Source organism: Dendronephthya gigantea, unplaced genomic scaffold, assembly GCF_004324835.1.
Source record: "Dendronephthya gigantea isolate DGI-Jeju-01 unplaced genomic scaffold, DenGig_1.0 000194F, whole genome shotgun sequence".
Taxonomy (NCBI): Eukaryota; Metazoa; Cnidaria; class Anthozoa; order Malacalcyonacea; family Nephtheidae; genus Dendronephthya; species Dendronephthya gigantea.
In genome coordinates, this window is record NW_021163204.1 from 265,758 (window position 1) to 291,635 (window position 25,878).

The following is a 25,878-nucleotide window of genomic DNA, read 5'->3' on the forward strand; positions in this document are numbered from 1 at the left end:
TGCCCAGCTTGAAAATTCTTTATTTGGAAACGATGACATTGCGATATCTAAACACTCCTCATTCGTGCATAAAATTTTCCCCATGCATATATTTCTGTGTATCGCTCTTAAAATTCGGGCGTTTAATTATATTTAAACACTTTTGAATAATAAACAACAGTGAAGGCGACTCATAAATCGTGAGCCGCTATGTTTTATTCATTTTCTGCCAGGCGCTTTCTTGCGCGCTCGCCAAAAATTCCTTGCGCGCTCGCTCAGCTTAGCCACTGATCTATGTAAAAACCTGTAGTGTTCCTTTGTTTATTTTATTTAAAGCGCCTGGGAACGAGGCTGATGCAACCCTATCCATCTAATCAGTCGCCGATTTCATAATTATCATTTTAAACTTTTACGTGCCTATACGCAGGTGGAAAAACCACAACAGAGCAAAGCAGCTCTAAATTCACGCCCTGAACAAATTTCACATTAACACCAAACGCCCTTTTCACAAATAAAACCGTCCACCAGTCCATGTTTTCATAGACGGTTTAAAAACCTCACTTATTGACTGTCTATAGTTCCATATGAATATCACGGGCCATTTTCCCCTCATGTCCCACGTGCAAAACAATTATTAATTGTAGCAGTTAAACTGCTTCACGCTGCTATGATTTAAGCACTTCTTTGGTCCATTTCAACAATAAAACTTGATAGAAATGACAAATATATTGAAAAACCGAGATGCGCTATATAATACAAACGAGTTATAAATGCATTTAAGTATTTTAAAGGTGGGTTACAGTCGTTAATGCATGTAAACAAACGTCTTGTTTACATTTTCAATCACTATATCAAATCATATAATGGATACAATACTGAACTGAATAATGTAAACTTGAAAGGCATTTACAGTGGCTTCTGCGTGTGCATCAGTTATTCGTATAACAATGGATAGACTACTTGATTTAAAATTGCTGAAATTTTGCACGTTTCTGGTGCACGACCTTACGTTCTGATCATCAACTTCAATTCATGTTCATTTAGAAATATAAGGAACCAAAAAGTATATTAAACTACACACAAGTCATCAAGCCATACCACTTGATATTTCAATAAGCTTATCAAAACAAAGTTTGCAAAATTTGTCAGCATGACCATTATCTAAGGCAACATCACTTACGATTTGCCAGGTCATTCTATCATTAATCGAGTATACAAAATGACCAAAGTTGAAATTCCTGTCGCGCGAAAGTGTATTCGTGAGAAAGTTACTCAGGCTATAAACCGTGGATTGCTCAACTGCGTCACCAACATGAAAAGAGCCAAAACTGGAAATGTAATTGCACTTTGCTTTGTCCCAGTAATTTGGGTCAAAGAAAAGATTCATTAATTCCCTTGGCTTAAATGCTTTATCTAACACCGTCATTTGTGGGACAAATGCCTCTTTTCTTACGATATCTTTTAAATTCTGAGATATTTGTTGCGCCAGCTTCCAAAAACTAGTGTTTGCGTTATCGATATCCGCATACTTTAGACTATAATCTGAATTATACATAAAGACACCGAGGTAGTCTTCGTCTGGTTTCGGATTACAGAAGCGTAGAGAATTGATTGCAAACATGTAATCAAACACGAGTTCCTTCGACAGATCATTTTGAAGAAGGCAACAGAATGCTAGGTGTATTGCAGCTGTGATAGCTCCAGTTACAGTACAATTATTGGCTTTGCACGCTTCTACAAACTTTATTGTTTCGTCCTTACTGAACTCCTTTATTACTGGTAGCTTTATGTGGCCATCTTGAGGAGTTTCTATATTCCTTGGAAACTGTGCATAATAAGGATTCAGTGGCTTTTTCTTCATGACTCGAACAAACATTTTCTTCATCAAGTAATTAAGTATAGGTTGCAGACCACAGTATGTAAGAACAAAATTAAACAGCGAATGCCAAATTCTTCCACGTATGATGATATTATGATAATACGGCAGCAGATCAAGGCTGCATATTTCCTCCTTAACACGGCTAGAGCCATTCGCTAACTCGTTCATCCGAGCGAGTAATTGCTGGCAAAACTTCACACAAGACACGCCATCAATGCACGAGTGATTAAAGTTAAACACTAATGTATTTGCAAAATCTTTAGTATGTGTTAAAAATTCCTCTTTTAATATCACAACCCGCCATAACAGCCCATCGCTTGCTCTCTGTTTTGATGTATGTTCATACCAGATATCTTTCCAGTCTGAGGACTTTACGTCTGAAGTGGTGATATCTAACATCGCAATAGCTTCTTCAATTTCCTTTACTATGAAATATTTATCCCCGTTAGACATTGTTGTTATGACTGCTCGAAGCATTGGTTGTCGTTTGACCAAGAGTATCAAAGCGTTGCGAACATGTCGATGCACCAGGCTGACATTCGATTTTATTGATATCGCTATGCAGATGTTGTTTGAGCCTGACCTTTCCATGGAAAAAATATCGAAGATTTTCTCGAAAAGTCCAAGTTGACGATGACTTGAAGATAGCATGTTTAGTGGCCTTTCACCTCGCTTGAGGCCAATGCCAGTGAAATATTTCCCAATTTTATACAGAACAAGTAAAGCAACTGAGCTAAGAACAATCTGATAAAATAGTCCGGCAGTCAGCATCTTCTGATCTTCTCGTTATCATATAGCCGCCAAAAATATTGAAACGTTTTATTTTAGGAGGTGATTTAGTTATAAACAGAGGTATGATGCTATTTCAAAGGCTGGACACACGACAAAGCAATGATATTGCGTAATTGGGAGATTTGAAAAGCCGCTTCGCACGAGCAGGTAATAAAGAATCGCCTTATTTCTATCGGGGGCCAAGGGTAAATTTTTTTCGCATTATAAAGGCGAAGTATATAGAGAAAATATGTTTGTGACTTTGTGAAACATTTTTCTCAAGCATGAAAACAACCAACTTAATGCGTGTTTTAAACGGCGATCATAAATTTAATATTATACTCAGTAGCGTAGCCAGCTTGTCGATTTGTCCCGCTATGCCAATATTTTGGTGTTCACTGACTGTGAAAACAATAGATTTCTAAAGACATGAATAATTATAACAAACCGCCTGTTCTGGTGTGAACTCTGGCGTGCCGCGCACGTGCCAGTCCTCAAAATAAAGCTTCTGAACATAAACAATACAGTTCATATTCATTTAACGTTCTAACAGATCCAAAGGCTCACATCAGTATACAATACAATAACACACCTGGCCAGCTCTTACACTGTATTTTTGCACGCTGCCGATCGGTAGGGATGGAGACGGTATCCGAGCGAAACCATCGGGCTAGGGTGAAACTGTGTTTCTTTTGAGTTTGCTGTCTTCGGCGCAAATAATGTTCCCCCTCTTAGACTTATCGTAATTAAAAAACTAATACAGATATCTTATTCAAATAAAGTTTGTTGAACGCTGTGATGTCTAACTTAAATTTTGATATATGTCTTGAACAATTCTGTACAATATTAGTCGAGATCGAGCCGTTTAAATAAAGGTGTATTTTTTGACGAAGCGAATAACATGACTAAATATAAAGAGAGATGTAAGAGCGTTATTTAATTTTGACATATCCACCGTTTAAGCTAAACGGGCTTGATACAACCGCCCTGATCTAGTAGCAAAACTACATGAAAAGTTAAAAATTAATGGGAAAAATATATAGATTCAATATGTAAAACATTTGGCTCCGGTATCGGCATTATGAAAGGAGTTAGAACATTTGTGACGTATGAAACTCTATAAAATTTGTACAATTCCCTCGTGATCCCATATTCTGATTATTGTTCACCATTATGGGACAACTGCGGTTGAATTGCGGATAAATTGCAAAAATTGCAAAGTAGGGCAGCAATTTAGGGTTATGACAATTGTCAGTTACGATATCAGGTCGTCAGATTTGCTTCATGCTATATGTCGTGGAAAAATCTGAATGACAGATTCAAAATAAATAGGGCAGTCTTGGTTAACAAAATACTAAACGGCCAATCAGCTCCAAAATAAACTTGATGGATAAATTTAATAGAATGGAAACAGATCGCGAACTAAATGGAAATGCCCATACTGATCTCTCAGTTAATCCTAAGCCTAATACTGAGTACTTGGAATAGCCTAACAATGGAAGCAAAGCGTCCATAATTATGTAGTTCATATGTAGCTTCAAAAATTTGACAAGAGTCCATATGTAGCTTCAAAAATTTGATATAAATATAGCAACCGAGTCAAACATCGATCTATACTAATTATTTTAGCTTTTTAAATGTGTGTACATAATTTAGATTTTATATTGGATTATTTCTTGTAACTTGTGTGACGCCGCTCATGAAAAACATCTTCTCATGATGAGGGATGTGTGTTTAAATAAAGTTTTTCTACTACTACCACTACCACCGGACTATTTCCTCGCGAGCTTGCTCGCGGCGCTAGATTAGGAGCTAGCGTTTCGCCATTTTCGTTGTTTCCTAGCTTCTACAGACGCCATAAAAGGCTAAATATATCCAATATAGAAATCGTTGGAAAAATATTTTTTGTAGGATGTTCAAAAAACACAACCGTGGACAACGAGCTGCTGAAAAAATGCAGTTATGCGGCTAGGTTACTAAACTATGACGTTATTTAAATTATTTTAGTACTTAGTCTTTCATCAGCTGTGTAAATTGTGTTATGAGGAATAAAGCATTGTTATATCGAAACTTCCGTGCTTGAAATATAATTGATAGCGCGCCGGCGTACATAATAATTATGGAGTGCCGGGCTGAATCTTCAAACATATTTAAAAATACAGTTGCAATTGCAGTTCTAATTGAAAGTTCAATTATTACAAACTAAATTCTCTTGTAGGTTTTTACTTATCACAATATCATTTTATATTAAGCGGATTCATAGGACATATACTCCATCTCATCATTCTTAATGGATGCCCAAGGCATGAATGTAGTATTGGTTTTGATCCCCACGTTCCCTTCTTTATCAATCGCTATGACTCCAGCAAAAGGTACTACACGATCGTCAGAGTCTAATTTTTTCACAGCATTATCTGCAGCTTCCTAATGTTCAAGAAAAATATTTTCAAGGTTTGTAATAACACTTAACAAAAGTCTGCATTATGTTTATTGCTATAACCTGAGCATTCTGCCCTCCTTCAATATTGTAAACAATCTCTTTAGCCAAAGTCAATTTTATTATCGATTCTCCATGTCCACAAGTTGCTGCGGCACCATGTTCATTTGCATAACCCCCGCAACCAATCAGAGGTGCATCTCCAACACGACCTTTCAGTTTGTTGGGTGTACCACCTGATAAAAACAAGATAAATTATATTTTCGTTAAAATGTCTGTAATTTTAGATATCGACAAGTAAAAGGCGTCGACAACTAAAAAGTGACGTCTGTGAAGTTAGTCGTCGACAAACGTAAACAGTCGAACTAACGACTTCCCCGATTTTCTCAGGAAAACTCGTTACTTGTCGACAGCTATAGCCCCTTTTGATAATTACGTCACAACATTATCGTTTAAATTTAGAATCACCTGGCCTTAATTAAACGAGATGGATTTTAAGTTTTACTCGCAGGAGTCACGTGCAATGATACAAAGCACAAGCATGAAAAAAATAGCTTTGACCAATAAATGTGGAAATAAGCCGTATCACTAAAACGAGGCTACCAGGCGACGACCGGAAGCCTAATTTCTACACTTTTCTAATTTTCATGCATGTATTGAAGCAGGATGTTTTGCATATTTGCAACTCGCTCATGAGAGTAGAACGTGAAACCCATATATGCATCTCAGTTAAGGAGGTTCTAAGTACAAAACGATAATGTTGTGACGTAATTATCGAAACGGTCTATCTCTGAGCTAAATTACTACGTGTGTGATTGAGACAGTCATCGAAAACTAAAAGTTGTCACGGCTGTCGAAGCAATCTGCGATTTGGGGTGGATCTTAAAATGAAAATATGTAACCACGTTTCAATAGATTCAACACATGTGTACAAATAAATATATATTTTATTTATTGAGGGATCCGAAAATCGTTTTTAAATCCATCAATTTTACATTTTTTAAAGCGAATTTAAAAAAAATTTTGCAATTAGTAATATTCATAATTCTTGTTTGCATTATTAATTAGTCCCTTTTTAAATTGTTGTTTTAAAGGAGTGTTAACACGAATATACGAATATCCCCTCGTGATTGAAGATTTTCCGCGGTCCCTTTAGGATAGTTGTCGACAACAAAACCGAGAGGTCTGTGGATGCTCCATAAATTACTAAGCACACTATTTTACAAAAAAAAGCATCATCCAATGCTGATTTTAGACGAAAGTGCTTTTGCAGTCTGTAATTTCTTCAAATTTTGTAGGTGTCTAAAAGTGCCCTAGATGTCGACGTTTCTCAGATTTTTTCTTAGCTGGGTTATTTTACAGAGTTTTGTCTTGCATCCAGGTTTTGGAAGTTTGTGTGACAGAAGCTGTCTTTTAAACATAAAACAAAAACTAAGCTAATACCTGTTGATATGGCACAAGCCAAATGACCATTTTCGTCCATAGCAACGGCTGCAACGGAATCGCAACAATATGAATCAAGGGTACTAGCCACACATTCATGCATGCTTTCAATTGCACATGCTGTTTTATCTTCTTCCGAAACAATTAGGTGATCTGGATTTTCCAGGATAGGCGTGAAACCTATTGATTTAGCAAACTTATGGGCTCCATCTGAACACAAGACGCAATGTGTCGATTTATCCATGACTGCTCTGGAGAGTGAAACAGGATGCAGAAAATGTTGTACTGCCATCACCGCACCTAAACGAATATGATTTACTTTATCTTAGGGTAATGGAAATTCCTCTAAATTTTACCCCTTTAAAGGGGAGGAGGGTTCACTATAAAATTTTTGAATGGTACGGTTTTGTAGATTAAAATTTTTTGTAGGTTTTATTTCCAAGACAACATGATCATATAAATGGCTTTTTTTCACCAAATTTTTTTATTACTTTTGCTACAGGGGCAAGGATTCCGAAAAATATTATTTTAGTTGTTTTTTAAGCCTTGAAATCGTGTTCCGATAGATAAATTTTGTGTAGGAAAAAAACACGGCATTTATGGCGAGGTATTTTCGGCTTTGAACCTTCAACGGTGTTTTTTCAAATGGGTTTCAAATATGACGTTTGAATTACTTCACCAATTCTAAGGTTAATTTACGTACATAGATAGTTTATCAGGTATAGTTATGGTTTAGCACATATGAATAGGTACGTAAGTGAGTTTTCACGTACGAACGTACGCGTATATATATATTTAATATTATAAATCGAAGTAAGTGAATATAATGTATTGTCGCATGTCAGAAGTCAACGAAGTCATCAACATCTAACAACAACTTTATCAACAAAACACACTTAGGTTTTTATATCTACAGCGCAATTAGCAATTCAATTAAACTGTTTACATATGTACATGATTTCAATCATGATATGGCTCACTGCCCTCTTGTCGTAGTTTAAAAGTCCCGGTTTGATAAATAACGGCATAATCAATTTCGATGTACGATTCTAGACTTCACCCGAGGGGATCTTTGTACCCGATGTGATAAGTCGTTTATCTGTGTTATCAGTAAAAAGGGCCCTCTCATTCATTTGACAGTTTTGGAGGTAATCTTTTTTGGGAGCGATTGTACAACCAAACCGCGTCCCCACACTGAAACGTCTCTCCTGAGCTTCCAATGTCATATCGTCGTTTCATTCGGTCACTCGCTATTTGTATGCATGTTCTTGCAAATTCGTGCTTGTTCTCTATTTTCGCCCATAGTCGATCAACATAGTCTTTAACTGACTCAATTTCTCCCAACCCAGATGGACGACAATAAACTAAATATAATGGCAAATTTATTTATCTTCCAAACATCTAAAGTTCGGTTAAACCATGGCCATTGAGGATGTAGCGCTGTCGTCGACCGCGTCTTATGAACACCTAACAAAATGCTCATGCTGAATTATAATAATTTCGACTCCAAAACGCAAAACGAACTGTTGCACGAACGCACTGTCACAGTTTCTGCCTTTTGATTCTCGAGAGGGTGTGCTTTTATCCACTTGCTAAAATAATCACCTAGACTAGGGGTTACTATCGCAAGTGAAGTGCTGCTTTGGATCCATAAATCAACGGCGCTTACTGAAATTTTGTTTTTACCCCATTTTTTTTTCAGTCCTACTCCAGTAACATGAGCAAGTTACATGCCGCAGGCTAAGTGGGTTTGGATCATATTTATTGCTCATCGTTTACACTACTTTGCTAAATACGCACACACATACATACATGCATGCACCATGGATACGTAAACTTTATTTTGACCAGTGAACAAAAAATACGGAATATATTAAATATAATTAATAAGATTCTTTTAATAAAATCTTTCTAAGTTCTTTTTTGAAAATTGTTTTTGCTACCATATTTTTAATTTTATCGCCCAAATTATTCAATATTTTAACACCCCGGTAGTTAAATGTTCTTTGACCTGCAGCAGTTTTATAGAGAGGAATATCCAAGGGGTCATGATTTCTTGTTGAACGATCGTGTATGTCAGAACGTTTTGTAAATTCATCTGCTAGGTAGTTAGGTACAAGTACAGTCCAGTTAGTAAGCCATTAGAGTTTCCCTTTCGAATAATAACTTTTCACTGGCAACCAATTTTGTTCGCGCAACGCCGGAGTTACATGATCGAACTTTCCTACCCCTGATATAACTCTGCACACGAAGATCTGCACTGCTTGAAGTTTATTGATGTTGGTAGATGACGTGTTGGACCACACCGTTGAGCAGTACAGTAGTTTCTTAATTACAAGTGACTCGATGACCAACTTTATTGTTGCATTATCAAAACTATCCTTCACGCGATTTATTTGACATAGTTTTCTGATACACGACGAAATTAGTTTCGATATCGTAGGATAGGTATGAATCCAAATTGATTCCCAAATCCTTAGCTAATAGAACAGGTCTTATAGTCTTACAAAAGTTAGCGACATTTCTGTAGGTAAGTTCTGTAGCATGGGTCTGAGCCGACCACAAGGAATTTAGTTTTTTCTGGGTTTATCAATAACTGATGCTCCAAACACCACTTGGCTGCTATCTGTAGGTCTGCCTCTAAATTAATAGTTGTCAGTTCCAAGTCACAGATGCAGAATGATTTATAAAGCTTTGAGTCATCCCCGTATGAATCAAGGATACTCGATTGTATACTGCCTGGCAGATCGTTTATATAGATGCGGAACAGAATTGGTGATAGTATTGTGCCTTGTGGAATGCCAGTGCATGGTTTTCGGGCGAGTCAATGTCTTGGTGGATCGAATGCGCACGTATTGGAATCTGCCTGTCAAATAGTTTTGAAACCATTTAACTGCTTCAGGTGAAGCACCAATACAACTTAATTTGCCGCTGTTTCAGCAGCGTTCCGACCCACAGCAACTGTTTTGGAGTCTTTACTATAAACTTTAATTTCCTTTTCTTTCGAGGGAATTAAATTATTAATTATTTTCCATAGGGATCTCGAATTATGTTTATGCTCTCTTACTTCGTTCAATGTAGGGTCCTTCGCTGCGGCTTTAATTTTGATTTTTACGTTATTACGATATTCTTTGTAAACTACCCAATCACCTTCATCACGTGTCAATTGATACCGACGGAGGTGTAGGTCCCGAGACTTCATGAGTTTTTTTATTTTTCCGTTAGTCAGTCAAACTATTTCCTGCTATCAAATGTCGCATGTCAAAGGTCAACGGTGTCACTAACATCTAACAAAAACTTTATTAACAAAATATGCACACTTGGGTTCTTATATCCACAGCGCAATTACCAATTCAATTGAACTATTTACATATTTACATGATTTCAACCATGCCAATTATGGTACAACAGGTTAGAGTAGGCAAGACTGGTGGTGATTAATTAAAGGAATTTAGGTACGTAAAGGTGTAAGGGTTGGTTGTTTGTCTTGAAAGTAGGCTTTCAATTTTTTTTGCGTCTGATTCTTTGCTATGCTTGGTAATGTATGCACTATCTGTTGCACCAACTACTCCTTGTCTTAAAACATTGTGCAATGGCTGGCTGTGAAAGTCGTTGATTATCACTTTCTACGTATATTTTAGAAATTTGAGGTAAATTTCATATTAATTTTTAACCCAAATGGAATGAATTTGTGGTAGCTTTATTGTCTAGATTTTTTAGGGTGGTCTTAATAGGGATTTTTCGATTGTTTAGAAAAACGATATAACAGTTTTTAATGATACACAAAAGTGCAATTGAACAACAATAAAACAATAGTATAAGCCAATGAATAACATTTCTTTGCGCTGGGTGAAACTAACCTTGATGAATATAACAATTCGCTGAATTATTTCCTTCGTAATTTTTTCTATCGCTTTCTTTCCGTATTTTTCTGTATTTTTTTCAAAGTAAATCTTTCAAGGTTTGGTTAAAATCTACTTCAGAGGTGTTTTCCGCAAACCCTTGAAAACTGGTTAAATCTTAATGTTTATGACCACCCTGGTAAAATTCATTGCTATACTAATTTACATACTTAATGATAAAGTCCTACCGGCTGTTAGTGTTTCTCCATCCATAATCATCGCATCGCATTCCACCTTCTTCTCACTGTTCACGAATGACCCACGACCAGCATTGAATCTCGGATCTTCCTCCAAGTGACGAACCGCCGCCTCGACTGCATCAACAGCAGTGCCGCCAATCTGTATTAGGAAATATTCAAACGAACTTGTTTTACTGTGGCTTGTATGCAAGAGCAACAAATTATGTTATTATTTTATCATTAGCATTTCGTAATTGCATACAAAATTCTTTTTTAAACGCCATTGTTCCCAGTTAATTGCAATTGCATATTCTGATTTGCCAAGCCAATCATTTTTAAGCTAGTAATTTGGTCATCAGAATATATTTATATAACGTAGCTAGAGATTTGCCAGGCGGAAAACGGATTCTTATTATAAATATGAGAGCCCAACATATAACATTTAAGAAAGCCATCAAAACAATTTAAAGTTTAAAAGTAAATATATTTGTAACGTTTCGTCGTTAACCTAAGATATCTTCAGACAAATGATATAAAATTACATGAAATTTGAATATATATATATATATATATATATATATATTTATATATATATATATATATATATATATATATATATATATATATATATATATATATATATACAATCTATTTACATATGTAAATTAATGACGGATAGGAAGTACTATACCTGTATACAATTATATACCTGTAAGGCTTAAAATATCTGTAATTTAATTATTCATGAATGTACTTCTATTTTTTTGTTAATGTTCCTATATAATTTTCAGCCCCTACGTTGAAGGGGTCACTGGCAAGCTTGATCTATAATTTTTCATTGACAAATGAAACAATTAATAATCTTTTCGTGTGATCACTTATACGGCGTGTGCAAGGTTAACCTTGACAAATCGTTTAATTTACTTATAACTACTATATATCACCTTCTCTGATTACATTTTGCTAACCTTCAAAAATTCATAACCCTTTTTGGCAGCTTCTTTTATTTCCTGCATGTAAGTTTTTACAAGACCTTTCTCGTTTAGCAAATGATTATACAAACCACCGTGTACAACAATCTGTGGAACTCTGTTCGGCATTTCACCTGTACCTTAAATATAAGTGCATACGTTTTATATAATGGACTTGGCATGCATTAAGTCGTTCATGTAATAATATTTAGAAGAAGGCTCTATTTAGATCATTTGAAACCTCAAGTGAGTAGTCATTGAACTGTTTTGCGAAACACATGAAACGATAGCATTGCTGCACGTCCGCATCGAGGTCAAATTGGTGCATCTTATACTTACCAAGACATAAAAATGACTAGAATAACAGATTGGTTATGTGCTCCCATGTATATAATTATAAAGGTATTTTTATCGAGCTAGTACGAATGAACGAGAAGATATTACTAGAAATTTGTGACATGGTGATTTGCATGTAAACTAATTTGCATATAACTTTCAACAATAATGGCTTTACTATAAACTCAATACATAAATTATAGCAAAAGTATACAGCACCTAAAATTGCCGTTACCCTGGATGTTGCCCACTGTTTGTTCGAATGTGTATAATTATACGCTTTGTATGGTTGATAATATTTTTATGTGCAACTGCAGAAAATATCTAGACCTTAGAGGAAAATTCATATTAGGAATGCGAAAAACAATATCTTTAATTAAGAAAATTTCTTGGTATAGTACACGTCAATTCATCAACAATCCAAATCGAAGTGTTTGTATGAATGTGAGTGATTTTATAAGTTCGTTGAGAGAACACGGCTAAAATTTTGAGCAATATATTTTTTAATTTGGCGGACTGCAGAAATAGCCATGCAAGGTAAAAGATTCGGTTGCGAAAACGTTTCTAAACAGCTGTTCTATCCATGTAGAGCTCGGCACACAGTGCTCCAAGTCTGTTGCCCTCACATTACGAAGTGTTATATTTCACTAACTTTTTATTTTAAAGGAAAATGCAAATTAGCGCACGAGCGACTTGCCTTTAGCAATGTAATGTATTCCAATTTGTTTTGATTTTTTATGGGCCTATTTTTATCCCGATTTTGCCACCATACAAGGCATGTATTCTCCGGTATTTATTTTCATACTAACTCTCCTGACGAAGGCCCTGAGGTCGATACGTCGAGAAGTGTTTTGTCTATTTTGACAGTTGTTATACCACATTTCATGCTAATTTGTTTGAAGACGCTGCCACGCTGCCACGCTGCCACGCTGCTCCCTGGTTATATTGAACGTAACGACATCAAAAGGTTTTATAAAAGGACTCTTATATTTCAATAGTTCGGACATATTACGGAAAAAATCTTAGAGACTTTAAAAATTTCAATTGAAACCGCGGTGTTAATATGTTAGCAAATGTGTTAGCATGCATGGTGAAAGGCGAATTGACAAAGAATCCTCGCGAGACTGACGAGGCTACGGAAACGAAAGTGATGTTTGCAACAGGTGGACCACCTTGTCCTGTTTCATCGTTTTAGAAATATGTATCTCATTTGGATCCAAATGACGAGTTATTCTTTCAACGAACAAACAGAATATAGTCACAGAAAGCGACGGGGTTTGGTATGACAGTATGATTACAGGTCAATGTACACTAACCACTACGGTTCCTGTTTAGCTTCCTGCCAGACTAATAAAATCAGAAACGCGGTATCCAATTTGTGAATGATAAAACTCGCAGATCAACTACCTCGTCTAATAATTGTCGCTATCTTATTTGCCAGTTTGTAAATTTCCGGATTCACTTTATATATCCTGATAAATGTAAACAAATTTGCCCATATTTTCGAACGAAATTCCCCGCTTGTAGACTAATTCATCGTTTTACACCTAAAAAGTCTTAGGATTGCCAACGTCACGATCATGCAATATCCATTTAATCATGTCATGTAAACGTACGCACACTGAAGTTGTGTTCGAATAACACCCCGGAGATTAAATTATTAGTGCTTTCCGGAATTAGGTCGACACCCTAATTTTTACCCTATGCATGAGCCCGCACTATACAAGTCTGCGTCATAAATTTCGGGGTAAGTCCGTTACTCAGTTCACGCTCAACACTTTGTCAACCCGTGTTTTCTGGTTTCGATTAGTACAATCGATCAGATCTAATTATCCGCGTTTTAGCTGCAACATGTTTCAACGTGCCGTTATAATTCTTGCCAGCGTGATACTGGCAACATACTGTGAGTTTTTGTCATTTTCCCGGAAGAAAAAAATGGCCCTTGCAAAGTGGCTGACTTAATTAAGACAATAAAATATAGAACTTGACATTATTGGATTCATATTTTGAACCTTTTGGGTACTAAAAGCTGTGGGTCAAAAATACAAAATGTCTACGGAAAACTACTTGCATTGCTAGGAAAGGCACTGTTGAATTTAGACCTAGACAAAACATGCAAAATGTTTAAGACGAAAAGATACGAAGTGTGACACAAACTGTTCAGATCAAAACTTGTGATGATATGCATGTTCTTCTGTACAGTACTGTTGTCTAACTAAATTGCATGATTTCGTAATTCTTTTACCTTGGTCCAGTGATGGATTTTCTGCCATTTTCTTCCCTAAATAAACGATGCAAAAGTCCAGTTAATTGTGCCTAGAGATTTTATAACACATATCTAATCACGTGTAAGTTCTGTCATGAACGACAGCAGACTTATATATGTCATAGTAGGCAAAAGGACGTTGATACAACGTTGTCACAACGTCCGCCTACGACGTCGAAACAACGTTGCAAAAATGTTGAAAATGCAAATCGATCCGACGTTGGTTAAAATACGTCTAAACAACGTCACTCACCAACGTTGATTCAACGTCTGCTTTCCGACGTTGAAACCACGTGAAATTAAAACGTTGAAACAACGTCGCAAAAATGTTGAAAATGCAAATCGTTCCGACGTTGGTTAAAATACGTCTAAACAACGTCACTCACCAACGTTGATTCAACGTCTGCTTTCCGACGTTGAAACTACGTGAAATTAAAACGTTACAACAACGTTGTGAAAATGTTGAATATGCAAATTGATCTGACGTCGGTTAAAATACGTCTAAACAACGTCACAAAACAACCTTGATTCAACGTCTACTGTTCGACGTTGAAACCACGTTAAATCTAAACGTTGAAACATTGTTATGAAAATGTTGAATATGAAAATTGATCTGACGTCGATTACAAACCGTGGAAACAACTTCACTAACCAACCTTGATTCAACGTCTGCTGTTCGACTTTGAAAACACGTGAAACTTTAAACGTTGAAACAACGTGAAAATGTTGAATGCGCAAATTGATCTGATCATGCAAAGCTTAGAAAAAACGTCACAAACCAATCTTGATTCCATATCATTTGAAGATGAAAAAACTACATCCCTTCATTTAAAGTTGAAAAAACAACAGTTTTGGGCGTTGTATCCATGTTGCACGCTATAAGTGCATAGGAACACAAACTGATATCGGATACATAATCGTTACTGAGTGTTTATGAAACAAGAATTACACAACGTATTTTTTATGAACCTTTAAGCGGGTTTCATTCGAACTAGTCCCGACTAAATGAAACACAAACAAGTCCATCAAAGTGATGGGTTAACCCTTCCTCCGCCTCCGCTTCTGTCCGGAGCATATTTTAACAACGAAGCCACATTTCGTGCGACCTCTGCCTCAGTGCTATCATGGTTCTTCAGAATAGCTTCTAAAACAATAAGATTGAAAAATCAGAGGAAGACCAACTGATGTAATTTTAGTAACAAAGTTGATATACCTTTGACTAATTTAAATACTTTCGAACTACTAAACGCAAACTTCCCGCCGTGCCCTTTCATATTCATCTTTGCCATGACGGTATTTGTCATTAATCTACAGGATATATATCTAATGGTCAGTTTATATGAAGCGAAAATGCCTAAAAGCGGTATATAATAATTTCAGAAGTAATATTAAGTGCGTTTGGGAAAATAGTATATAACAGTCCTTATTACTAGCAGTTATTTATTGGATAAAAGCAGATCAAATTAAACATTAGCTCACCAAGAAGAATTTAAGTACTATATACCTGGACATTATATTGCGAGCATTATCTTTGACACTTAATCCGCCAATACTGTTAAGTTTAGAAAGCTAAAATGCAAAATTGGACAAACTTTATCCTACTTGAATTACATTAATATAATATGTATGCTATTATATGTATTAATTGTTTAGAGTGCCTTGTAGAAAGATTTCCTCTTGAGTGTTTCCGACTGTTTCATACATGGTTCTTTAAAATCATATGATTACATGAAATGCTTACAAGAAGTTTTGACGTTTCTTCGTCAGAAAGACTGGCCTTCATTGCTTTAAACTGATCCAGATCGGTTATTTGTTCAATATTGTATTCTGGTTCGTTTTGAGCACATCTTTTCCCTACTTCTTGAACTCTGTCTCGTATGTCCATCAGCAAATGCAGCACTCTCTTCTGAAATTCTAAATAAATATTCTCGTTAGTTTTTTAAAATACCATGTTTGTTTCCTACGAAAGGTATAATTTAAATGTCTAATAATGTGTGTATTAGTAAGGTACATGCTTAGCATTAAACTTTGCTTACTTGCTTCGGACATTGGAAATCCGTTGTTTCCAGCTTCAGATGGCGTACTATTACCCGTTTGATTTATTCTAGGCCTTGAGGTCGTAGGAGATTTTGATCTCCCTCTCTTTCTCTTAGAATGTGGAGGCGAATAATGTTTGTTTCCTACGAAAGGTGTAATTTTTAATGCCTAAATATGCATGTATTAGTAAGGTAAATGCTCTGCATTATATTTTGCTTACTTGCTTCGGACATTGGAAATCCGTTGTTTTCGGCTTCAGATGGCGAACTATTACCCGTTTGATTTATTCTAGGCCTTGAGGTCGTAGGAGATTTTGATCTCCTCTTTCTCTTAGCATGTGGAGGCGAATAATGTTTGTTTCCTACGAAAGGTGTAATTTTTAATGCCTAAATATGCATGTATTAGTAAGGTAAATGCTCTGCATTATATTTTGCTTACTTGCTTCGGACATTGGAAATCCGTTGTTTTCGGCTTCAGATGGCGTACTATTACCCGTTTGATTTATTCTAGGCCTGGAGGTCATAGGAGATTTTGATCTCCCTCTCTTTCTCTTAGAATGTGGAGGCGAAGTCCCAACACAGAATTTTTGTGGCGGCAAAGGCAAACCTCCTTAACATTAACAACCAGTACAAAAACAGTTAGTTAAAGTAGAAATCCCTCTGACATATTCTATGCGCGAAAAAAATTAAATGAAGAACCGAACGTTCTTCTATGAATATTGATTAACATATATTTTTCCAACTGCAGATCAAGTGTTTCCTGAAAGTTTGGAATGAAAAAATATACATTGCTTATTCTTGCCTTTCGCTTTTTGATCTTCAGATCCATCTTCTTCAGGTTCAGAAGATCGGTCACTTGTTTCACTTTTGTCTGTAAATAAACAAGGGCAGATTTCGTTCTAAGCCAATCAGCGCGTTTGTTGACATTTTTGCTCTCCGCCAATCAGAATGCTTGAAAATAAAAATTGTAAACAAAAGGAGCGAGAAAATATTGCCGTATTCTAAGGCATCCGTGAGCCAGAATATTTACTTTTTATATTCGAAACCGAAAGAATGCAATAAAACATAAATATATCTTGAATTTTGCCGTGGGGTTTTTTAAATTTCAAAACATAACGTGAAATATCGACGTTTGAATTACTGCAATGATGGCGCTCTATGGCTCCAATATATCGTTAAACCCGATAAATTATTTGGGGAATAATGTCGGTTTCTTCTCAGGATTCTCCTTTCCGTCTCATGTTTTCATTTCAGTTCTGGATAATGCTACTTGGAATGAGTTGGATCCTTGGGACAATGAAAACACCATGATATAAATAATAACCATTGTTCGGAGCTTGCTAAGATGTTTTTTCACGCTCAGTGGACATTCTGTCAGAACATATGGCACCGTTTATGCAATAGTAGAGATTCACAGCACCAGCATCCCTGCATATCACCTCAAAGGCATTGAGATCCATTTCTGGTTGGGAAAAATTACCAATGTGAGACTTGATTTTTCTAAGATCATCACTGAAATTTCTTGAGCAGTGAAGAATAATCATCTGCAGAGAGAAATACACTGTCAACTCTTTGGCACTCTTTGTCTGCAACATCCAATATTTTCCCTGTATAAAAATCTTGACTGTCGATGGTATTTGCTTGGCTGCATGGGTGTTAAAGTTATTGTTGTTGTGTCACTTGTTTGGCTCTATGATGCTTCTTGGTTAAGTGCTTGATCTTCTACATTATTTTGACTTTCAGCAACCTTATCAGTGGCTATAATTATATCACCAGCCTGGCTATTAGATTGTTCTTGCTTCTCATTCGATTTTTGGCTGGATTCAAGGTGATAAATGGATGTAGTACCAGTACATTCAGGATTAACGTGCATCTGCAGCAGAGTATAGTAAAGTACAGTAAGTTAGCTATAATTATCATATTAATTTACCATAATTAACCTGTTGGAGGGTGGAAGGGAGGTGTATAGGATTACTTATATAATTTTATATTATAATGAATGTAACTCTCAATTTAATTATAATTTAATTATAACTCTCATCCCCTACACATTCCTTCCCTTTTCCCCATCATCTTCGCCCACCTTACTCTCTACCTACTACATTACACTACTAGGTTACAATTAGTAGCATCACAAATAATTTACAATTTACTTGATCATAGATCACAATATAAGATTAGGCATTCAGATGAAGTTTGAGGAATTAAGGCTGTGTTCTGATTGAGTGCCCGGCAATTGTGCTGGCACTTTTTCTGGTGCCTAGGCTTCACACAATATTTCTAAATGAAATTGGCATAATGGCATGGTACCCAGGAATGGGCACTACCTCCAGATGTATTATAATTAAATTGAGAGTTACATTCATTATAATATAAAATTATATAAGTAATCCTATACACCTCCCTTCCACCCTCCAACAGGTTAATTATGGTAAATTAATATGATAATTATAGCTAACTTACTGTACTTTACTATACTCTGCTGCAGATGCACGTTAATCCTGAATGTACTGGTACTACATCCATTTATCACCTTGAATCCAGCCAAAAATCGAATGAGAAGCAAGAACAATCTAATAGCCAGGCTGGTGATATAATTATAGCCACTGATAAGGTTGCTGAAAGTCAAAATAATGTAGAAGATCAAGCACTTAACCAAGAAGCATCATAGAGCCAAACAAGTGACACAACAACAATAACTTAACACCCATGCAGCCAAGCAAATACCATCGACAGTCAAGATTTTTATACAGGGAAAATATTGGATGTTGCAGACAAAGAGTGCCAAAGAGTTGACAGTGTATTTCTCTCTGCAGATGATTATTCTTCACTGCTCAAGAAATTTCAGTGATGATCTTAGAAAAATCAAGTCTCACATTGGTAATTTTTCCCAACCAGAAATGGATCTCAATGCCTTTGAGGTGATATGCAGGGATGCTGGTGCTGTGAATCTCTACTATTGCATAAACGGTGCCATATGTTCTGACAGAATGTCCACTGAGCGTGAAAAAACATCTTAGCAAGCTCCGAACAATGGTTATTATTTATATCATGGTGTTTTCATTGTCCCAAGGATCCAACTCATTCCAAGTAGCATTATCCAGAACTGAAATGAAAACATGAGACGGAAAGGAGAATCCTGAGAAGAAACCGACATTATTCCCCAAATAATTTATCGGGTTTAACGATATATTGGAGCCATAGAGCGCCATCATTGCAGTAATTCAAACGTCGATATTTCACGTTATGTTTTGAAATTTAAAAAACCCCACGGCAAAATTCAAGATATATTTATGTTTTATTGCATTCTTTCGGTTTCGAATATAAAAAGTAAATATTCTGGCTCACGGATGCCTTAGAATACGGCAATATTTTCTCGCTCCTTTTGTTTACAATTTTTATTTTCAAGCATTCTGATTGGCGGAGAGCAAAAATGTCAACAAACGCGCTGATTGGCTTAGAACGAAATCTGCCCTTGTTCTGTAAATAACAAAAATTACCTTAATTAAATTATCATACACATGCACGAACATCCATTTTACTAATTTTCTCACAATCCAATTTAAACCACGAGGTATATAAACGTTCTTTTTCATTCATATATAAGATCAATATATCCGCCCTTATTGTATTTTAATCCCCGAGCGGGCGCGGAGCGCCTGCGAGGGTACTAATTCCGCTCGGAGATTAGGAATTACACCCGGAACCCGGTAGAACATAGGCGAATCCAAAGTTGTCCAAATTCTTTGTCATGGACGGTCGACGTTGGGTGGTTTTGTAAGTTATGCGCATGCGCGAGTAACGTCTGGTAATCAACGAACGTTCTGATTGGCTAAGACAGAAAGTTTGTATTTCAATGAGAACGTCAGCAATTTATATTAACTGTCATTTCGTAAACATTTTTGTAAAAGCGTTTCATAAACTTTGTGCAAAGAAAGTAAAACGAGAAGAAAAAAGATATATGAAGCATGAGAGTTAGCAAAGATGAACGTGGATACGGTCAAGAAAAAGCCGTGTAAGAGGAATAATTCATAATCTGCAAACTTATAAATGTTTTCAAAGACAAAGGGTACGTGTTTACTTTGTTTATTTCGTATTTGTTTCGCGATAAGAATGAGCCGTATTTGTATACTTTTCAGCTTTGTATGCCGTTTATTTGTTAAATTTTCAGCTTTTTATGCAAACGCATAAACCTGTGAAAGGCTATTACACCTTTGCTTTAACTTCAAAAAGTGTTTTTGAAAGTGTAATTTGAATTTTGGTATCAAAAATACACACTATATTTATAAAGTATGAAACTTTTAGCCGCCGGCGTCGACTGCAAAATACAGAATAAAATAACATTTGAAGTATTTTCTATGTCTGTGAAGATTTTGTACTGTTTTAATCGTTTGAAACTTCGATTTTAAACCGTTACTTAATTGCTGGCATGGTATAATGCAGCGGGCAATGTTTACACTAGCTTTATGATTATTTTTGTATTGAATGATGGAAACATTAGCTATAATATACTCGGTAAAATATAATAAGACTGATTTGAGTTTTGTGTCATTCCATAATATAAGTTCAGGTGTACTTGGTTTGAAATAGCGAGGGGTTGCTGCATGCATGTATTTCTAGTTTTACTTTTAGTGCTTTTCGCATGTTAATAGGTCTATGGGATTAATCGAAAAACTAACCCTCATGTTAATTATATTCTTGTTGCTCATCATCATCACCACTCAATTCACCCGCACTGGTGAAGTTATACTCTTCGCAAACGTTTTTCTCATCTAAAAAATTGTTTCTATTAGAACAATGCATTTCTTGATCTATAATTAAAGAAGCTCAGAGTCCAAGACTGAAAACGTAAGTGATGCCCATAGTATTTTTATTGTTAGGAAGCATTATCAGCACTGAGTTAAAGCTATTTATTTTAATGTCGCTTTTGCATGCATGATAATTAAGGTGTTATTCCTTAGAAAATAACTGACCTGATGTACACTTTACTTTGATCAATGGAAAGCAATGCCAGTTTTCGGAGGGTTTCTGTTGCTCGTTCAATGCCTTTATTACATTAAGGCCTGATGGCCATCTCACAACATTTTTAGTAATCCAAGATGATGGTATCACCGCTTCCTCTTCACTTGTTTTCTCTTTCCACGCGGCTCTTGACCACATTATAATTTGACTAGAGAAACGCCAAATAATGCCATGATATATAACTAACTAATAGTACTAACTATTATTATTATTAAATATATATTAACTATAACTAACTATTTCTGCATGCTATTGCATGTGTAAATGCAGTATCAGTTTATGATCCATGCAACAATTTGATACGTTGTTTTTTCCTCGCATGCATGCACGCACATGCAGTATACTGTACGTGTTTATACAGCTAATTCAATTAATTGCGTTTTCCTTCCAAAACCATAAACGTTAAACTCAGAGTGCTCAAGGGATCATGTTTTCGTTAATTTAGAATTGTATACTTGGAAATTTGTTCAGCATATATTCATTAATTACCTCTGCATTTCCAATAGCTTCAGAATATCATATCCAATTAAATTGGCAGTTGCATATTGTCTAATTCAAACAATTTAACATGCCCAAAAGTTATCCTTATTTTACTTTTCAGTATACTTTTAGAAAATTAACAGTTTATTTTTCTTCAACTTATAAAAAATAAATACACATGCATCTATCATGTGCTAGCATATGACGTTCACGAGTATGCTGTTGATATTAACGCCTTTCTACACCATGATGCACAGGAAATACCACAAACCTATCATTGAAAGGAAGACATACACACTTACAAAGGATCTCACTTTCTTGCACAACGACACGCTTGGCATTCCGTCGTCCGTTTTGCATAAGAACTATATCGAAAAGTTTAGAATCAGCTGGGGTCATAAAAAAACTCTCTGTATGCCGCTCAGAGATAACATCACATAGCAGGGTCTTATCTGTCCTCTTCTCAATAACAAACGCAAATTTGTTGTTCTTGAGAAGAAAGCAACTATCTTTGAACCTAGTTGAGACATTAGTAAAATGCCAACTTGTTGGAAGTTCTTGCTCTGAATGCTCAAATTCTTCTAGCCTCTTGACAACCTGGACAAGTGGATTCTGAGCGTTCCGGACAAGTCGTTTAAGCGCCTGCATGTGGTTTTCAAAAGGAAAGCAGGATATATCATTTAACGACGATTGGAAGAATTGCACGTCATCCGCTAAATGAATTAGACTGTGAACATTATACACCACAAATGTATTACCATAGAGTAAAGAACACTGAGAAACAAAGTGAACAATCAACTCTCTTGCGTATTGCAAATAGAAATTGCGTCTATCGGCATTTGTATCCAACATAATGGAAATGCCAATAGACAGCGCAAGGAAGTGTTGATAGACCTGTTTTGACACCACTTTTCTCAAAACAATTGAACCAGTATAGAGCAAGAACTGGCGAAATTCGGTGGCTTTCCATCGGTCTAGTTCAAGCAGAGATCTAGGTTGCCTTGCAAACTCACTTGGCATGCTCCCACGCAAAGACATCAAATGCTCCGAAATCTGCAAAATCTGAGCAGAAGATAACCTACACTCCTTTGGTCCGCTTTTCAAAAACGCTAGCAATCGTTTCACGACTCCTAGACAGACCAAGTGCATGTAGTCTAATGGAAATCGTTTAACGCAGGAAATACCGTGGTGAATTAATGGGCAAACTCCTTTCTGATGATCAGAATATTGCATGTTAGCAAAATCCTCATCAGTTCTTAAAGAACATGGTTCCTGACAGTTGAATACAACTCTACCGTTCCATAGTCCTTTTATTACACAGCGTTCACAAGCGTAATATCCTGCATGCCCAACTATGCATTTCAGAAAACTTCTTGCAGGGGCATCGCACAAGAAACACTTCATGTCTACTTTAATATTTTGAGAATTTATTTGCACACCGGAAGATTTGAGCTTATCGAATTCTTCAAGAAAGTCACTAAGATAGTCTTCAACTGAGTTTGGCTTGGTGTTTCCGTAAAACAAAGCAATAACGAAAACAGCAAGACCTCCGAAACAACCTAAAATGGGCCAGAATTGAGCATTGGAAGATTTAAAAAGCGGTAGTCCATCAACATTGATCATAAGCTCAATAGATTTATTCTTCTCTAAAAAAGATGGATACTTGGACAGTACTTCACGCACACCATGCTCTATACCGAGATAAATATACTGCCCACCACATTTTTCCGACGTTGTTATTTTCCGAGGCGTAGCTAAAAGAGTTCTACTATCTTTTGGCAGACAGTGTCCCTCCCTTCTGAGAATTTCAAGAAGTTCATTAAGTGGCCCTCTTCGGCAGTGGTGTTTAGTAGCCCATGTTGCGAGTTCCTCGCGTAAAGAAGATGGAGAGGAAGAAGAGTTAATATCAACTTCATAATCTGCATCGTCATAACTAGAACTACACGAGTTTGAATTATCTGCTTCAAAACTATTAGCTACTTCGCTGTCACATTGGGAAAGATTACTAGCAGTATCTTCTTCAGCCTTATCAGGTGGAGAACAACTACTAGTAAGGGTATCTATTTCTGAAGTAGACAAATTGCCACTGCCACGAGTGTTCCCTTCATTAACAAGTTCTAGTTCAGAGTCTCCATCACTACTGGCACTGCTGTCGCACCCTGCAATGGCCGTAGCCTCAGCACTGCATTTGCGATATCGCCTCCAATAGGCCATGTAAGCATACGCACCAGCTTTAATTAACCGTTAGTCATGATCGATCTACAATATATTAGAAAGTTGGAAACAATAACATATCTTAACATTGTAGTTAATTAATAGCGTTCTCTTTAGAAGAAGAAAGGCCATCTTTAAGCAATGTGCAATTATGCGCCTCTGCTCCAGAATAAGCATGCACAGAACATAAAACCAATTTACAGGGCCGCAGTATTGTTTTCAACCAAAGATATAGCAGTCACTGTGAATAAATACAACATAAATAACTATCCTTTAAACCTAAAAGATAAGTATCCTTTAAATCTTAAGACAAAAAATAAACAAAAAATGTGTCATTTAACAGCAAGCCAAGCGAAACTGAAAGGTCACAAATTAAAACTCTAAATCTTACGAAATATAACTAATTAAGTCAGAAAAGATGCACATGCACTCTCAGGTCGAAATAGTGAGCTACCTTGTGTTTTGCAAGCGTATATCGTACTAAAATGTAATCGTACTAAAATGACTTGGTAAATGGACTCAAAGATGGTGATTTTGAAGATTTTTTATGCCTGACCGTAGGCATGAAAAATCGTTATGACTAATGTTGTGTATCTTGAATTGAGAGAACAATAAGCCATATCATACAGTAGAAGCGAAAGAGTGCTAGGATTATCATATGTTAAGCCGCGTTTACACTACGTGGTTTGACCTGGCCTGGACCAGGCCTAGACCTAGGTGTGAACATTGATTACCTGGCCCGGACCAGGACTAGGCTACAAAATCCAGGCCAACTGAAGAAGGTGGCCTGGACCAGGTCTGGACCTGACCAGGAGCACGATTTTTGTAATGTGAATGGGTTTTATTCATATTTTTGATCTATTTTCAACATTAGTATGTTCCGTACTAGTATTACCATTTTCGGCGTGTTTTGGGTCAAGTATTTTGTCAAGTATTTGTCAATTATTTTGGCCATCCGATATCATCAAGAAGAACAATGCGTATTACCTATACTTGTCCTAGACTAAAGCGGCTTTAGATAAGCATTGTTTTTTTAGATTTTAGATTCCTCTTGTTTGAAATTAATGGCGGAAAAATGCAACACTAATTTGTTGCATTAATTACGCGAATGATGCATTACATAGGATTCTAATATACACTGCTCGAGGCAAAAAACAAAGAACCGCTGGGACTTTGATTGAGTCACACAGTCAGCACACGTGTTTGTCCCTCAAATATTATTTCGTCGGATAAAACTAAAAAACTAGCAGCATGTTTCTGAACGAGATCACCTGATACTTATAGTAATTAAGTATCATTAATGCTCTGTTCTCTGATTCTTTTGATTCATTGTATTTTGCATTTTGTGCACAATGCTACAATAGCAAAAAAGAGCAATTCTTCTTAAAAAAATTTGGAATTGAATTGAGATTAAAAAAACCGACTGTGGAAGTGTGGCATATTGTCACAAGGATGAATAAATGCAAAATAATTATAACATAGTCAAATTTAGACCTATTAGTTTTGATCTTATAGCACCTGCATGGGCAAAACACCCCACACCCCCACAAAAGAAATGAGCACATTAAGCCATATTGTGGAATTTCGAGAACCCATGAAAGGCATAAGAATATTGTGAACTAGCTGTAATGTATATATGTAAATATTTTATTGGTGCTTTAACAATTAACATACAGATATTTAAAAAACAGTAATTGTGTATTACAATGTGAAAATAAAGCTAGCTAGGTATTATATATCTAGACCCTCCCAATTAAATGAACATGTTCATTCACACCTTACTATTGGTTTATTTGTTCAAAATACAATAGACATGTGACAAATAAGGAACAACTTTTTACATATATGTTCCCTGACATAGTTAATGAGTTCTATTGTACTTTTATGTAGTCTCTAAACCATTTATATTCTCTTAACTGTGATATATACTGGATGCTTACAGAGGCGGTAGTCAATAACCCTT

General features: G+C 36.1%; 1 protein-coding gene across 1 annotated transcript; it reads right to left on the reverse strand.

Moving 5' to 3' along the window:
• Window positions 1-4,874: 4,874 nt before the first annotated feature.
• Window positions 4,875-16,048, reverse strand: LOC114539012 (isoaspartyl peptidase/L-asparaginase-like). The gene is made up of 6 exons (XM_028559849.1): window positions 15,905-16,048; window positions 15,668-15,732; window positions 10,600-10,790; window positions 6,510-6,809; window positions 5,130-5,302; window positions 4,875-5,053 (listed from the first exon to the last, which is right to left on the reverse strand). Exons 1-6 carry the CDS (start codon window positions 16,046-16,048, stop codon window positions 4,877-4,879), a joined length of 1,050 nt encoding a protein of 349 aa, XP_028415650.1. The 3' UTR covers window positions 4,875-4,876.
• Window positions 16,049-25,878: the final 9,830 nt, after the last annotated feature.

Bases quoted from the DNA above. Each gene is read 5' to 3' on its own strand.
- LOC114539012 (XM_028559849.1), bottom strand. From the start codon at position 16,048: ATGGACATACGAGACAGAGTTCAAGAAGTAGGGAAAAGATGTGCTCAA. The intron at 15,733-15,904 runs GTAAGCATTTCA...TTTGCATTTTAG, and splicing joins AAGAAACGTCAAAACTTCTT to CTTTCTAAACTTAACAGTAT. The intron at 5,303-6,509 runs GTATTAGCTTAG...TGTTTTTATCAG, and splicing joins GGCTTGTGCCATATCAACAG to GTGGTACACCCAACAAACTG.